The 16970-nt window shown below is 40.1% G+C and overlaps 1 protein-coding gene across 5 annotated transcripts in view; it reads left to right on the top strand.

Moving 5' to 3' along the window:
- The window catches only part of dgkh (diacylglycerol kinase, eta), a 54000-nt gene extending 37030 nt beyond the window's left edge, over nucleotides 1-16970 (top strand). For 2 of the 5 annotated variants that reach the window (XM_044366126.1, XM_044366130.1), the window contains exons 17-30: nucleotides 566-700; nucleotides 868-985; nucleotides 1166-1276; nucleotides 1752-1848; nucleotides 3574-3681; nucleotides 5284-5397; nucleotides 5490-5624; nucleotides 5833-5993; nucleotides 6088-6193; nucleotides 7217-7309; nucleotides 7479-7598; nucleotides 7830-7935; nucleotides 9857-9987; nucleotides 13326-16970. In XM_044366126.1, the coding sequence (XP_044222061.1) occupies nucleotides 566-700; nucleotides 868-985; nucleotides 1166-1276; nucleotides 1752-1848; nucleotides 3574-3681; nucleotides 5284-5397; nucleotides 5490-5624; nucleotides 5833-5993; nucleotides 6088-6193; nucleotides 7217-7309; nucleotides 7479-7598; nucleotides 7830-7935; nucleotides 9857-9987; nucleotides 13326-13412 (1622 nt within the window). In that variant the 3' untranslated portion in view covers nucleotides 13413-16970. Of the gene's footprint in view, nucleotides 1-565; nucleotides 701-867; nucleotides 986-1165; nucleotides 1277-1751; nucleotides 1849-3573; nucleotides 3682-5283; nucleotides 5398-5489; nucleotides 5625-5832; nucleotides 5994-6087; nucleotides 6194-7216; nucleotides 7310-7478; nucleotides 7599-7807; nucleotides 7936-9856; nucleotides 9988-13325 lie in introns of all 5 variants that reach the window. The other 3 variants (XM_044366127.1, XM_044366129.1, XM_044366128.1) reach the window with 3 other exon arrangements.

Here is a 16970-nt window from a genome sequence, read left to right as displayed (position 1 = left end):
ACACGCAACGTTCAGAAGCTGTCATCATGCACTCACATGGAAAAATGTTTAACTGCTGGAAGCTAAAAAGAAGAGAGGCAACCTGAAGTGATTCTTACTGAGAGGATTTCCAAACGAGACATGTAATGAATTTAAAATAGTTTCCAAACCTGTCCACAGACAACCAGAATATATTATAAGTCCTCATGATTTGATTAGGCTGACAAATCCTGCTTAAACTAAAAAGTGTCTTCTTCACACATGTAAACTGTCGATGTAAACTAACTGGCTAACTAATCTACATAAATCTATTCAGATATCTGTTCAGTGTAATGTTTGTTCCACAGTGTCAGACTTCATACAAATATCACAAAACTCTTTGTCTGGCTATGTTTCAAAACAACAGACCGCTGACTGTCCACTTCTTAGCTTCTACTTTTTTGTTCCCCTCACAATATCGCAGCTGCCCCACTCATAGCAGCTGTACTCCCTGACGTCATTGTGAATATGAACCAAAAATGTCAAACAATTTTGAGTAGAGAAAAGGCCTAAAAAGTAATATTAGGTTTCTTCTCTGTGTGTCTAGCTGTAAAGAGTCCCTGTTCTCCTACGGAGAGGAGGGTGAGCCGCAGCACCCAGTCCTATGGCTCCTTCACCATCACCCCCTTCACCACCAGCAAGGAGAACCTCCCTGTACTTAACACACGCATCATCTGCCCTGGTAAACACACACAAGACAGTAACTGAACTTATCACATTGCAAAGCATGCAACAACTAATTTGCTGTCACCTGACCTTAAAGAAAAACACACAAGGACGGGATCATTCAGACATTTGAACTCAGCCTTGACAGATGTGTGTATATTTTGTGTGTGTGTGTGTGCGTAGGCTTGCGGGCAGGTCTGGCGGCCTCTATAGCTGGCAGCTCCATCATTAGCAAGATGCTGTTGGCTAACATCGACCCCTTTGGTGCCACTTCCTTCATCGACCCCGACCTTGACTCACTGTAAGAACCTGCTTCCATCTTTGTCGCTGTTTGTTTGTCTGTTTGAAAATCTTTTTCTACTCTTTCACAGTCTCTGTCCATGTACAAATCTATATATATGTCCTTGATATACTTTATGTGTGTGTGTGTGTCCGTTTGAGCTTACTGACTGACTGTTTGTGTGGCTGTTTCTCCACCCAGAGAGGGCTACATGGAGAAGTGTGTGATGAACAACTACTTCGGAATTGGCCTTGATGCCAAGATCTCCCTGGAGTTCAATAACAAGCGAGAGGAGCATCCAGAGAAATGCAGGTGAGACACGTTCCTTTTATCCCCATCTCTGCAACTATCAAGCAAAAGTAACACACAACACCTTCTTTGAAATGACTGAAAACTGCTCAGTTTTTCCACATTGGTATTTTACATTGTATTACTTACAGTGGGAAGTGTCCAAATTCAGAAATCACTGATATTTAGTTGGGTGAGGACCACATTCATTAGAAAAGCTAATATTGCTTATTTTCTGGTGTTCTAAGTCTTAAAAAAGAAATACAATCACTGCAGACTACAATGTTCTATTAAGTGAGAAACACTAGTGTCTGGCAGGTTTTGGCTGCATTCAGTCCATCCATCTGTCCTCTGTTAACCAACCATCCAATACTTGTTTCTGACAGCCTGCACTCCTCCCAGATGTTCTTGTACCCATTTCCAGTCTTTTCAGTTAATGTCGCAACCCTGTCCTTTTTCACCATACTGTTTATCTCACTGTCTGTCCCTTCATACCCAGGAGTCGCACCAAGAACATGATGTGGTATGGTGTTTTGGGCACGAAGGAGCTTCTGCAGAGAACCTACAAGAACTTGGAGCAGAAGGTCCAGCTAGAGGTGAGACAGGGAAGAACAGCAGGGCATAAGCTGTGCTGTATGTATAACTCACAAACCAAACTGCATCTTACATTCGCAAATTTCACTATTAGACTTTAGTCCAAAAAAAAACATCTACCAGAAATCTATCAAGCCCGGTAGCTGGGAGCAGGAAAACAATCACCAAGCGGCAGGTAGTGATTTAGATGAGGACGTGACTCCCCTTTTCTCAACACCCTTGAACCTCTTGAAACAGTATTTAAACTAAGTGTTGTAGATGTAAGGTGAAGCATGATTCTGCAGCTGCCCGGCCAATTTCTCACCTCAAATTTATTCAGAAACTGATTTGGACTGCTCAAGAGATACAACGTTTCCAGGACACTTCTCCATTTTGAAAATCATAAATAACTAAAAATAACACCTCACGGCTTTATGCCTCCCCCAACCAGTCAAGTCCACAAGCCAACATCCATGTCTGTCCAGACTCATAATATTTGTAGTGAAGACTTTGAGGGAACTTAATAAAAGGTATTAAGTGTATTTTCCTTGTAAGTGTTCACGTTTGGCCAATAAAACTGATTCTGACAGAACACAAAAGTGTAGCCATGACAGTAGACAAAGCTTCAGATATGGATGTTGCTGCAAAGAAGCTACAAATTCTAAAACAGGGATGCTTCACACACAGAAGATTTACACAATCACCACAGTGAAGTATCCATATCAGTGAATCAGTATCCGACCAAATGTGAAATATGGTCACAAGCTCACCATCTGTACTTGAGTTATGGCGTTGAATAATGGCCAGAAAATAATTTTTGTAGAACATTATGATGTCACAGTGAAGTTGACCTTTGACCTTTCAGATATAAAATGTCATCACTTCATCATTTTATCCTACTAGCAATTTGTGTGTCATAATTAGCATATGAATTGTTGAGTTATGGCCAAAAATGTGTTTTGTAAGGTCACAGTGACCTTTGACCTTTTACCACCAAAATCTAATCAATTCATCCCTGAGTCCAAGTGGACATTTATGCCAAATTTGAAGAAATTTCCTCAAGGCGTTCCTGAGATATCACGTTCAGAAGAATGGGACGGACAGATGGACGAATGTACGGACATAATGAAAAACGTACGGACAGACAACCTGAAATCATAATGCCTCTGGCCACGGCTGTCGCCGGCATGGAGGCATAAAAACCACTTACATCCCAGCAGATGGTGTATTCGTGTGGTCAGGTGTAGGAAGGCTGTCTGCCAATTGTTCAATTTTCACTCAGCTTGAAACCTCAGTGTGAGGAGTGAAATTGTCTGCTGGCTTTGTGAGGAAATTTAATTATAAACCCTGTACAAATTACACTGAAAAACCATATTGGACAGAATTTTTTCACCATATTGAACAAGATTTTCAATACGGAGTTTCATTTTCAGGCAGCTATAATAAAATGAAGTAATATTGAACATTTACATGTTGATTTTAAGTAAAGGCATAGTAAATTAAGGTCGATAAAATAAGTCAAATACCAGGAATTGTGTAGTTTTAGCAAAGCAAAACACCTGGTTTGACATCGAAGATTGTCTGTCACAGTGTCCCACTTGTACTTGATTATTTGATTGACAGCTTCATGGTTCTTTATGGTTCATGAAATCTGCAGACACTCTATATCCCTCCTATAGACACATATACTCTTCCAGTTTCTTACTGGTCCAGCTGAGCTCTGCTTGTGTTTTTATGTGTATTCCCAGTGTGACGGCCAGTACATCCCCCTGCCCAGCCTTCAGGGGATTGCGGTGTTAAACATTCCTAGCTATGCAGGCGGGACCAACTTCTGGGGAGGCACCAAGGAGGACGATGTGAGTACATGCATAGTACACTAGATGTTCACATTGAACACTGTGTAATGTTCCATCCTGCTGGACGTGCCCTCAGTAGAAACGAGCAACTCAGGTCACCTTTGGAGAGGAAAAGGGGTGTTTTCCTCCTCGGGCCCAGTGTCAGAACTTGGCCAGACTCCTGGAACAGGGCTCCACCTCTCTCTTTCTGTGTCTCACCCTTTCTCTCCCTTTTTTTTTTCCTCTGCTGTTAACTATGGAAAGACAGCCTGGATCCTGGTTTAACATGACCCTGATAGCCTGGAGGTGCAGGGGGAGGGACAGTTAGAGAGATATTTGTGCTTGTTTGTTTAAGGCTCAGAGCACAAAGGCTGCTGAGGGATTAGAGTGTCAGTTTGCACACGCATACACAAACACACGCACACACACCCCCTTAGTGAGCCCCTGCAGAGGTTATCCTTGGACACACACATACAGTATGTGCATTGGATGTTATGTAACTGTTTTGCTGGAGAGGAGGAAACAGAAACAGGGAGAGGAGATTTAGTTAAACTTAGTCATCGGGGATACACTCAGAAACACAGCCATACATCACAATCATAGTTTCTCTTTGTATTAGAAAGATCTCCCAGTTTTGTGGTCTAATCATACATTTGATGGATTTGTTTGAAAACATACTTGAAATTTGCATTATTTATATCAAAAACTGACGATTAAGTCATATTGCTTGTGTGACAATCAACACGTTACCACCTTGACTTTAGACTCAAATGCAAGGCAATACTCCTTTCTGAATGTGTTTTGGTTTCCATCTAGTGGTCGAGGCCTCGCACGACAACGCCTCTGATCATGTTCATTGATTATTTCATCTCCGAGTCGTCTGTCAGCTATCCAGCAATTTTTCTGCCTCTCTCTATGTACTTGAGCAGATGCTGACTCCTCATGGCTTTGACCTTTTCATGGGCAGTTTGCTGGCAGAGATCAATGTCAAACCTGTTGGGAGCCTCTTCTTTCTGAACAAATCATCTCTCAATCTTGCTTGAGCTAAACTGAGCTGACAGAGCAACCTGTTTCCTTTAAGGTTTTCACAAATAGAGACATGGATTTTCAAATTCTCCTTGTCACAGCTACATTAAAAGATAAAGTTATGTTTATTCTAGGTTGATCTTATTGTCAACAAATGTCATGAAAAGTATTATCTTATTCCTCGGTGCCATAGACCTTCACTGTTGTCCAAAAACTATTAAAACACATAAATTAGCCCCAGTGTTGCACTGGGTGACAAGTTCCTACTGTACATTATGATGAACATGTGCCCTTTAGTTTATTTTGACTCAATCCCAAACACACCATCCTGCTGCTGTAAATACTCACTAGAGCACCAAATGTTTGTTAATCTACAGCTTAAAATTGTCTCCAAGAGACTATTTATTCCTGTTTGAGTGTTTGCTAAAAATCCACAGTACCCTTTAAAAAAAGGAAATGTATATTTATGTTGCTTTTTTTTTTTTTTTTTTTAAAGATTTTTAGGTTTCACTAGCTTTGAGACAGACTAATATATTGTTGGCTTTAATCTTCTCATGGCTTTTGTTGACAGTAAGGTGTCATTATCTTGTCCCACAGATCTTCTGTGCACCATCATTTGATGATAAGATCCTGGAAGTCGTGGCTGTGTTTGGAAGCATGCAGATGGCAGTGTCTCGAGTCATCAAACTGCAGCACCACCGCATAGCACAGGTGAGAACACACACTACAAACAATACAGTATGAGGGGAAAAAACACATATAAATATATATATATCTAATCTATGCCTCTTTGCCCGAATCAGTGTCGAACTGTGAAGATCACTATCCTGGGTGACGAGGGCGTTCCCATTCAGGTGGATGGTGAGGCCTGGATCCAACCGCCTGGAGTCATCAAGATCCAGCACAAGAACAGAGCACAGATGCTCACCAGAGACAGGGTGAGATACATAAAAAGAGGAGGGGGGGGAGGTGAAGTGGAGGCTCAGTGAAGAGCAGTAGGTGTCTGGAAAGTCTGGAGAATAAAAGGAACATGAGAGGAGAGGTTAAGCTTTGGGTGAGAGTTGTGCTTGTAGATGGATAAAGCTTTGCAAGAATTGCTTTACGGGATATATAGTTATCCTTTGTCTCCTTTTATTTTCCCTGCAGGCGTTTGAGAACACGTTGAAGTCATGGGAGGACAAGCTGAAGTATGATAAGCCTCCATTGCGGCCTCACCTTTACCCGCAGCAGTCTGTGGATCTGGCAACAGAGGAAGAGGCCACCCTGGTGCAGATGTGCGCCCGTGCTGCAGAGGAGCTTATTACAAGGTAAACATGCATGAATATCATGCCCCACTCTCTGGGTGAACAGGCTGTTAGATATACAGAATCGTGCCCTCTGATGTGCTCTGTCTAATCACAGGATATGTGAGGCTGCAAAGACCAATGGGCTATTAGAGCAGGAGTTGGCTCATGCTGTCAATGCCGCATCTCACGCCATCAACAAAACACACCCGAAGTTCCCAGAGGTGAGCAACGAGTCACACAACACACTGATCAACATCAGGGGTGTGTTTCTCTGTCATTTGCTTGACTCATGTTGTCTGAAGAAACACCCACACACCTCATTTCTGAGTCCACAGGAGCTGCCACTTTAGTTTAAACCAATTTGTTTTATCTTGTAAAACAAAAGATTAAAGATTACAGTAGAAGTCACTATAACAGCAGTTTACATTAAACCTGATGTACACATGGTTTTTATCAAAAGTGTACTTCACAGTGTGAAGTGTACAGACCGACACTGCAAACAGCTAACACTTATATATCTCAAAACCTTACTATTTCTCAAAACTATGATAAAATAAGTAGATCATGTTTAACTGTCAAAGGCAGAGGGAGCCTGCGATTACCCAACAAACTGAAAATGTCGATTTATAGCCGCCATGTACTAGTTGAAGCAGCACCATAAATATAGGCCTATGTATGTAAAGATTGTGTTCATAAAGCTGTCAGTAAAGTAGGCGGGTAACCCCTATGTGAACTCATGCAAACATTCAATCACACTCACAGCTATAAGCAATAGTCACAACAAAACATGTTCAAATACAAAATGTATATGTTAACGCATTGTGTTAAAACCACCAAGTGTTGTTTATAGAAAGATAATATTATATAATCCATGTACTATAAATTCAAGAATTAAAAACTAAAGACAATATTTTCAATTGATTTTCTAAAGAAAGTGAAGAAATTGAATTTACAACAAAGGCCATCATTAGATGTGTGATGTCATTCTGCCGTCCCGTGAATCACCTTTGTGTTGATGTTAGCGTGTCAAAACATGCTACATTTTAGCTACAGTTCGACGTGTTTTGACAGAAAAGTCATTCCCTGAAAGCAACACTAGTTTAACTGAACTGGTTATAAAACTGCAGCTAAGCTAGTCAAATACTAATTGAGAAAAAAACAAACAAACAAACGCTGTTGTACAATGATGTAAGATTTGTAAGGTTTTCCTAAATGACTCTCTTCTAAATGTGTCTCATCTCCAGAGTCTGACAAGGATCACAGCTATAGAGGTGGCCAGCACTGTCAAGGCTCTGTACTATGAGACTGAGTCTCTTCTGGTGGGCCGAGTCTCTCTGGTGAGTTATCATGGCTTTAACAGGGACTTTATCATTATATAAATGTCTGTCTAATACCTTTTACTCTTTATTAATCATTGTTTAAACCATTTTGTGGTCTAAAAGGATAATTATCAATCTTATTCATTATGTTGCATTATAATTTTGGTTTGTGTTCTCCCCGTTGTAGCAACTGGACCCACCAGAGGAGGAGCAGCTGTCCAACGCTCTGCAGAGTGTTGAGATGGAACTGGGCAAACTGGGAGAGATCCCCTGGCTCTACCATATACTGCAACCCAACGATGAAGAGGTAAGCATCTAGGACAACCTCTGGCACACACATGGATATGTGCACACACATATAGACACACCACTTTGTGTGTGATATGTCTATAAAGTAGATAACATTACCAACATTCTTTATTTGTTAAAGGCTATCTGCACACATATACAGTATGTCTTTGGTGAAACATGGCTCCAGGTAACGGGAGAGCTGAGTAGCTAAATGAAAGGCTATAGGTTGACTGTGCTTATGTACCAGGACCACTCTCTGGGTTACGGCAAGAGGAACAGTCGCAGCGGCATGTTTCGCATAGTGCCCAAGTTCAAGAAGGAGAAGGCCGCCAAGAAGACGAGCCCTCAGTCAGGTAGGTTTTTGCCCAGTTTTCCCTCAGTAGTGAAAACAGTGGACAGACTGATTAAATCTGCACAGGATGGGGAATCAGTCCAGGTCTTTCCTGTCTGCCGTGGGGATTTAACAGGGAATCATTTACACTGCCAGCTCTGTCTGAAATGTAGTTACACTACACAATTGAAACCTTTTGATCTCCAAAGTGAAAGCATGAGCTGAGAGCTCAAACATTTCTGTGTTAGTAGAGGCTAAGAGAGATTTGATTTGTGAATCATGATGTAACATTTAAGTTGAGACAGTGTGAATGTGTTTTCTTTCTCTTAGCTTACATTTTAGGTTCAAACAAGAGCGTGCTAACTTTTGACTTCCCAGGCAAAAGTAGTTACATTAGATACATTTCTTCTTTCTTCAAATACATTTGATCACATACTCAGAACACTTCCACCACAGGCAGTCGGGATGATTTGTGTGAAGTGCTACCATCCTTTGTTCATTCATCGATACTGTATATCTGACCACAGTGTTTAAACTCTACACACCATCTCCTGCAACATTGTCAGGCTCAGTTTAAGAAAAAGGATTGATGCAGCAGAACCAGAGCTATCGTCTTTTTTTAATCCATGCATTGTCCTTGTCAAAACCTGATGCCTACATTACCCACAATGCAACTTGTCTGCTGACAGTTTGGTCCAAGATTTAGGTTTGTTGCCTCGAACCTCAAGCAGGCTACAGAGGTCTGGTAGCCTCACTTATTGCTAATTCCATGCTTCAAGATTTTTTTTTTTTTTTTTTTTTTACATTTTCTAACTTGTAGTCTTCAGCCCCAACTGACGCTGCTACAAGTGACATCAATTGAGAGAATTTGTCAGGATTTACACAGCTTCCTCTGGAGCCACAGAAGGCTTTATACAACTTTTTTTTCACATCTGCACAACAGTGAATTTCTCCTTCAAGGCAGAAAAAGAGATGAAGACATTTGTGAGCACATGTACGCACAGCCTCTCCCAGACACACACATGCAAAATATACAAACTTGGTTCTGCCAACAGTCACCATGGTTACCTGTCACCATGCCTCTCACTACCATCATGTCACAATATGCATAAAGGGGTTACTGCATTCTCATCTCCTTGTTGAAACCCAAAGAATGGGTGTGTGTTTGAGGTGTGACATCCCTCAGTCTGACCCTAACCATCAACTGGCACCCCCCCCCCCCCCTCCATTCATGCTCTCATCCAGCTGTCAACATGGCTTCAGAAGGCACAAAGTCAGGAGGAGAACAAGGCTGCACCAAGGAAAAGGTTGCAGGCACCAAATAAAAAATAAAAAATCTATATCAGATTTCTAATATGATGTTGCTCACTAGTGGATTATTGATAGGAATAATTAATAGGAATAGTAAGAAAGTCTTTAACAGTCCGATCAGGTGCGAAAGTGTAAGCCTTTCCTCTCACTGAGGGCTGGTTCCTGATTATCTGGGCTGTATTTCCTGCAGACTGCACAGGCTTCTGCCTCCCTTTACCTTCTTCAGCTTCTGTGTTTTCTGATCTGGTTAACGGTATGCATGCCCCCAGCCTTCCTGGTACACCATTGGCCACCGCCTTGTTCCAACCAACCTTTGGCCTTTGTCAAACTTCTCCCTCCTCTGCTAGCTGCCGCCATCGCTCTCCTTCTTCCCTTCCTCTCCTCTCTGATGCTCATTCCCTTTTTTTTTTTTTTTACATCTTTTCCTTCAATGGTTTACCACAATTTGTGCTCCGTTGTGAGGTTGAGTGTGTGATGACATATTCACATCTGTGTGCTGTGAGAGAGAGCGAGGACAAGCAGTTGATTGAAGTGTGAGAGTGACAGTTTGTGGTGTATGTGCGTACCTGTGAGGCACTCTGAGCCTCTCTCTGCTCTGCTCTGTGTGTGCGCGCGCGCGCGTGTGTGTGTAGTCGAGAGATGGGGCACAGAGGAGGTGGGAATCTGGCTGGAACAGCTGAGTCTAGGGGAGTACAGAGACACCTTCATCCGACACGACATCCGAGGCTCCGAGCTGCTGCACCTGGAGAGGAGGGACCTGAAGGTACACACACTCGCACCTGTTACCACACCTCGATCTCTCAATGAATCTGTGTGAACCATCTCCTCTGACCCGCAATCAACTCTTTCTCTGTTCTATTTCTTATGTTCTTCAACCTGTTAGATGTCTCCCTGTTTTGCCACCTCTCGTGCTGCGCTGCATCGCTCTGCTTGGCTTTTACTATCTGATCGTTGCTTGGTGAAAAAGACTTGCTGTAACCCACTAACACTGTATCTGCTGAGAGGGAAAGCCTACAGGATAGCGATGGGCTGGGACTTGATTGAGCAAACTGAGCTGGGCTGGTTTGAGTGGTAGTGAAAAATCAGGCAGTGAGTTTAAGTGTCATATTTAAACTGGCTCAGCTCAGGTTGTATGAATCTGATATTATTGTTTGCAGCAAACTGACATGAGTTGGTGTCAGGTGTTTTTACACAAATGTACAAAAATGCACAGATCACACTTCCACACCTGTTTATTTTATTTCGCTCTGAAGTGTGGGACATTTCATTCCTTCATTATCAAAAGTTGTATACAGTACCATCGTTGCTGTGGAAACGACGTTGCCACCCTTTCTGATGTGCAAAAGGATAATAGAGAGAAAAACATGAGCATGAGCACAACTGAAGAGAGCATGAAAGGCTGCAAAGAAGTAAAACGAGCATCCCTCCTAGTAAATAAAAGGATCACTGCTGTGAGGAATTTCATCTCCTGTTCTCTTGCTAAAAATGCAAGAATTTCATTAATGATTTCATCAAGACGTGCAAATCTTGTTTGAGTACAGATTGCATTCAGATTGCAACACAGACTGTTCCACTGGCGCTGACCTCAGGCTGCCTCGTTCAGGTGGACAAAGGGCAAGTTCGCAACTGGGTTCGAAAAACAATTTTCGTTACCCAAATTTTCAGTGAACCAATTCAAGAGTCCATGAAAGTGCACCACATGGATCACAAAACAATGTGTATGCAAATTGTGGTGTAAATACAGTTTACACTTCCCTACAAATTACAAATCCATCAGTCGATGAGAAAGCAGCATTGCTATGAAATTCAGAAATCAGAGCCTGACTGATGCTGCATTTTAGAGGCTGGTAATATTAGTATATAATATATAAGTATTTGAGAGTTCAAAAAGCATATTGGTCACAAAAATGTTTGTACTTGTCAGTGCTCTCTGGTGGACAATCTATGTAATGGAGACACTGTTTCTGTACTGCAATTTCTTGTTGGTAGACATGCAGGATGTGCTGATATGATATATCTGTAAAGAGCTAATATTAGCTAATACCCAGCATTTTGGTCGGTTAAAAAAGTATTTTTCTTACAAACATCACTGCACAACAAACAGGATGCCTTTGTGTAATGACAACTGACAACTCATGTCATTGTCTTAGACTTTGCCTCATTTGTCCAATTAGCTGTGTTGGTTTTATTATAATGGTTAAAAATTCAGCTGAAACAATTAGTCGATTAATTGATTAGTTGATTGACTCAAAATCAAATCAGTTTTGATAAAATAAATAAATAAAATAAAACTGCGAACCTATGCTTCAATTGATAATGAAAATAATCATTAGTTGCAGTCCTACATAAAACTGTCCACAAAAGTTGTGGTATTGAGCAGACTGTCATCACATTAGCGGTTTTATTACACAAGTTTATGAGTCGTGAGCGTTGCACAGCAGCATTGAAGGTGGTGACGTATTGGAAATAGTTGAGAGTTCCATGAAAAGTCATAAGGAAACTGAAATTTCTCCAATCAGTTTCTCTATTAGCACAGATATCTTTTTACTGGAAGCACTGGGTTACCAGAGCAACTGCACGTGTCATCTTTTTTTCAATGAGTCCGGCAAAAGTAGTGTGGCGTCACGTTTCTTGTAAAATAGAGGAAGGGTTGTGGCTGTGATCACAAACATAATGTGGTGGAGCAGAATCATGTAACAATTTATGTTTTGTTGTGATTTGAGTGGAAACAAGAAAAATAATTATTTGTGCATCCTAAACAAAAGTAATTGCCTATTTGAAAGGATTTTAAACAGGCAACTGTTTAATTCTCAGTTTATCAGGTTGTCATTGTTGCATGTAAACACAGTCAAATCTAACTTCATGAAATCTTAAAGATCCCCTCCAGACATGTTTTAAGACATAAAAAGACTCTCTGAGTAATTATTTGTATTATATTCAGTGTTAAAAAGTTCAATTACCACATTATAAATTCTTAAAATTATATTTTCCCCTCCTCCCTCATTGAAAGAATCTATGAATATGCAAATATTTTTATTTCTAAAGTTAAATCGCTGGACACAAGATGTCTTGAGGTTAACGTATGTAGAAATGCTTCCCGCAAGTCTCTTCATTTGCGACATTTTTTTCTACCTTGCTGACAAGCTGATCTTGGCTCGTCTTGCATGTCAATTAAACAGCCGCCCGGCTTGAACATGTACAAATGTATTTGAGAAGTTCACATTTTGAGTAAAGAATGAGGACAAAGTAGTTAAATCCTACTACTAGAGTTTGTTTCATAGTTTGCTGATGTGGCCTTCTGAGTGGCTGGAAGTCGGCCGTGTCGCACATGGGGCTCATCAGGAGGGGGGCCTTAAAGACAGGAACAAAAACAGCCTATTTCAGACAGAGGCTGAACTGAGGGACTGTGTAAAGGGTCAGTATGAGTTAAATAAGGAGTTTTTTAAACTCTAAATCATAATAAGATATTCGGGTAGAGCCCTATAAAATATAGACCTGGAAATGTGCGTGATACGTCCCTTTAAAGAGAAACTTAACACCAAGCTGAAAAGCAGTGTTTTACTGCCATCTCTGGTTAAAAGATTACACCCAGCATTACTGACGGGTGTGGTCAGAAGGTGTTATACCTGTAAACACACTCAACAGTGATGCCACGGTGTACTGACACAGCCTGTAGTACACTTCTACATTACTGCAGAAAGGTGAGACGTTAAACCACTAGAGGTCAGCAAAAAGGCAAGCAAGTCAAAGGAAACTGGACTTACCTTTATATTCTTAAATCAAAACAGAGATAAATAGAGCCTTGTGAATGTATCATGGCTATTACACACACATACACACACTGGTTTTACACACTGGAAACATACAGTCGCTGTTCAACTTTATGAATTAGAAGACGACAGCAGCAACAGTAAATGGAAATCAAAAAGCACATCATGATGTAAGATGACCAAGTGGTGTAGTCTTGATGAATAACTGCAGTTTTTTGAATGGTTGATACAATTCAAAATTGCCCTAAAGACCAATTTTTGGTGATAATGTTTTACTTGCAGCTGACTGTCACTATGTTTTTAATGTGTTTGTCTTCTTGTCCCTCTTCAGGATCTGGGGATATCGAAAGTGGGTCATATGAAGAGAATTCTCCAGGGAACTAAAGATCTGGCCAAGGCCTCCATGGTTGACCTTTAACCCAGAAGCAGATGCTTCTTGAGAGGGGAAACAAACATTCCCCTCACATCGGTGGAGGAGTTTGAGAGCACCATAGGCAGTGAAGGAGAAGATAGGTATTCAAGGAGAGTCGGAGTATATCGCTTGGCTGAGAAAGCCTTTGTGGTGTAGTGAACAAGATACAATTAGCGTGTTTGTTTGTGCTTTGGTGCCAAAATGACAGTCAAGAAAGCTGATGAAAGTACAAAAGGAAGTCATGGATCTTCACAAAAAGCCATTTCTTAGTTAATATCCATTCATAGCACACAATCAGGTATGCAACTAACCATACGGTTGACAGTTGACTGGCTGTCTGACTTGTCATAACAAACTAGTAGCAAAACCAGGACTTCCATGAGTGTCCCCTTAGGGATTTAGTCTCAGTTCAGTTCAGTAGTGTGAAAAAATGAGATGTTTGCTGGATCTCTGCCTCACATTACAGAGCTAAAGCAGCCTCCAGGTTTCAGTAGCGCTGCTGTTCAGTGGAGACAGAAAAGATAAACTTGTAACATCACAGTTTAGGTGGTGATATGGAAGGTGTGGTGTTTGAAAACAGTGGGATACTGTCGCATGCTATGCTTGCTCAACTTTAGATATGTTTAATTGCATGATTAGTGTCTTGATTTTTTTTTTTTTTTTGGTGTGTGTGTGTGTGTGTGCAAAATAACACTTGAACAAGTTTTACATGACTTAAGTATTATGATGCCATTTGTTACTACTGAAAGCATCCTTTTTGGTTTAAATCAAACTCTTTTTCTAGCTTTAACTTATTTTGTTTGCATGATAATGACGTGTCAAAGATCTGTGTCAAGTGCCATATCTTTAGTCATTTAGCGTAAAATGTGCTTTATTGGTAGACATCATAAGAATTGTTTTAAAAATTGTTGATGAGGTATGACTATATGGAATTAATATCCGTACCAAAGTGAATGTCTAAGAAAACGTGATCATTTGATGACAACTCTTTATTTAGTAAGCCAGTAGGTCTTAGGTTTGAATTCCATTAAACATGGGAGAAAGATTAGTATTAGTCAGGAAGAGAGTTAAATTGTTGGTCTAAAGCCAACCACATATACTGTAGGGTCGTCTTTTTTAAGGAATACTTACAGTAAAAGGCACTTTTTACTTCTTGCTTTTTGCAAGTGCAAATCCTCATATCATTACATAGAATTAACGGTTCACCTCAACTTTTTAACTTTTGGCAATTTAACACAGTATTTAACACTAACGAGAATAGGCTAGATATTGGTTTTGAATATGTAATAGAGCAGTTGATCTGCAGCCTGCATAGCATTGTTGAAGTGCAGCTTTCTTTCCCCTTCAAATTACAAGTGAGATGTTGATAGAACACTACTTTTTCTTGTTAGTTTCTTTAAAACTGGTGGCATTACAGGGTATATTTCTATATGTGATGCTAAGTTTGTATATATATATGCACTGTATATACAGTATACCATTGTATGCAAACAATGTTTGTAAGTGTTGTAGTCTAATGCATTTGTAGATTGCTGACATGGCATGCATTGTCAACAGCTAACACATTTGATTGTGTATATTACACCATAACAATTGTGTATTGTTGATTTGGTTCTAATCTCTTGTACATGATAATGCTGTTGTATTCTAATGATGGTGCAATATTTTATCTCTTGTTTTGATACAGTCTCTGCAGCTTTCTGACATGATGTTTTTCAGTGGGAAAAAAAAAAACCTTGAAAGATTTTTTTTTTTTGTACATGTACTCCTCTTCAAGGTTTGAGGATCAGATTTTAGAAATTAGACCCATAGACAGACTGCTTTTTCTTACGGACTACAAAATATCTTCCAGCGGTTCACTAGTTTGTAGTTTTTGCTCCTCTGTGCTTCCAAGATGATACACTAAAGTTAGGACTGTGTAAATGAATGAGTAGAATGGGCAGACATGACTGTTATGTTAATATGTAACATGTTTCACAATGTATTTGTGTGTGTGCGCGCGTTTGGGTGTGTGTACTACAACAGTGGCATATTGTACCTTATCATTACCATTGCCAACTAAATTGACCATGTAATTTCCAATCTGATAATTTAGTTTTTCCCCTGTTGAGAATAATTTATTGCTTGTGTGTTGGTTTTAATTCTGCTTTTTACCCCCTGAGAGTCCTTTGCCTTCAGTTTAAAAGCTTTTTGTTTTACTGAATATTGAGCACTAAAATTTACACTTTACAAGTTTTCATACGTCACCTTTCATCCCAGTATCCCAAGTTATAGTACAGTGTAAGTGATTTCAGGGAGTCAGTACAGGTTAGTCATGTATTGTCCCTAACATACCACCAGAGGGTGATCCATCACATCTCACATCTCTACCATCCCTGAGTCACGATGTGAAACAGCATTATTTTACAATTGTTTATGCCGACAATCACCTGTGTCAGACTATTTTACACAGAATAGTGTTGCACATTGGCATGCAAGATAAAACTTTTATCGCATATTGTTAATCCTGCAACTGATAGCCAAAGATAAGTGTTAGTCACTATAAACCACAGATGTGTAAACATCAGAGATTTTCCCCCATTTTATTGCACCCTGAAGATCATTTAGTCTCATGGACAGAACAATGCCTTGTATTCATGTAGCAGATCCACATCATCACTTTGATGACAGTTGACCTTTGGCTAGCCAGAAAATCTGGGTCTACTGCAGGTTTTGTCTAAGTTGAAGCCTTTTTATGAGTATGTGCTTTAATTGGAGCAGTTTAATAGAACTGCACACTGCCTTGTTTTTGCAGTCAAGTTTAGCCTCACGTCCATTTGATCCCCATCACGCCAGTCACCGAACTGAATTCACTGACACTGTTGCAGTTCTTGAGCTGTGTCTGTCTGTGTTTATGCTATCTGTGTGTCCAAAGTGTCTGCCAGGTTCTGTCAGTCTCAAGTGTTTTGGCCCCAGACTTCAAGGCAAGAGAATGCTTGATCTTTCCATGCAAAGTGGAAGTTGCCACCTTTCTCCCTTGCCGTGTTTTCCAGTGGTCTGTAAATAATGCTGCAAACTGCCTGGTTTTCAAAAACCAACGAAACCCATGCAAGGATCTCTAAAAGACAGGATAACATATAGTCTTTGACATGGTTCCTAAAGTGATGGGAGTAAAGTGAGTTTCATTTGTTTACATTATGTTTACAATGGCACAGTTTTAATTTTTAAGAATATATATGTAGGTATAAACAATATTTGCATATTTATTGCCTAAGGTTAAATGATATGATGTGTATTGTGTTTTCACATTTTGAATATAATGTTACAGTCGTCACCTGTATTACTATCTGGATGATTTTGGTAAAGTAGTTGATAATTTTTATGACTACTAAGTGACTGTTTTCTGTGCCTTTTTATGGTTAGAATGCATGGTTAACTATTTATTACAATTTGGAGTCACCAAGATGTGTATTTTTGTATTCTGAATAAATAAATGGTTCAGCTTTTGTTGTACATTTTTAAGGTGCCTTAAAACAGGCTACCTATTCATATCTCTCTTCTTCAATAAAACCAAATACATATGCA

The sequence above is a fragment of the Thunnus albacares genome, chromosome 11 (genome assembly GCF_914725855.1).
Source record: "Thunnus albacares chromosome 11, fThuAlb1.1, whole genome shotgun sequence".
Taxonomy (NCBI): domain Eukaryota; kingdom Metazoa; phylum Chordata; class Actinopteri; order Scombriformes; family Scombridae; genus Thunnus; species Thunnus albacares.
Note: the sequence above shows the minus strand (reverse complement) of the source record. Positions and strands in the feature narration are given on the sequence as shown.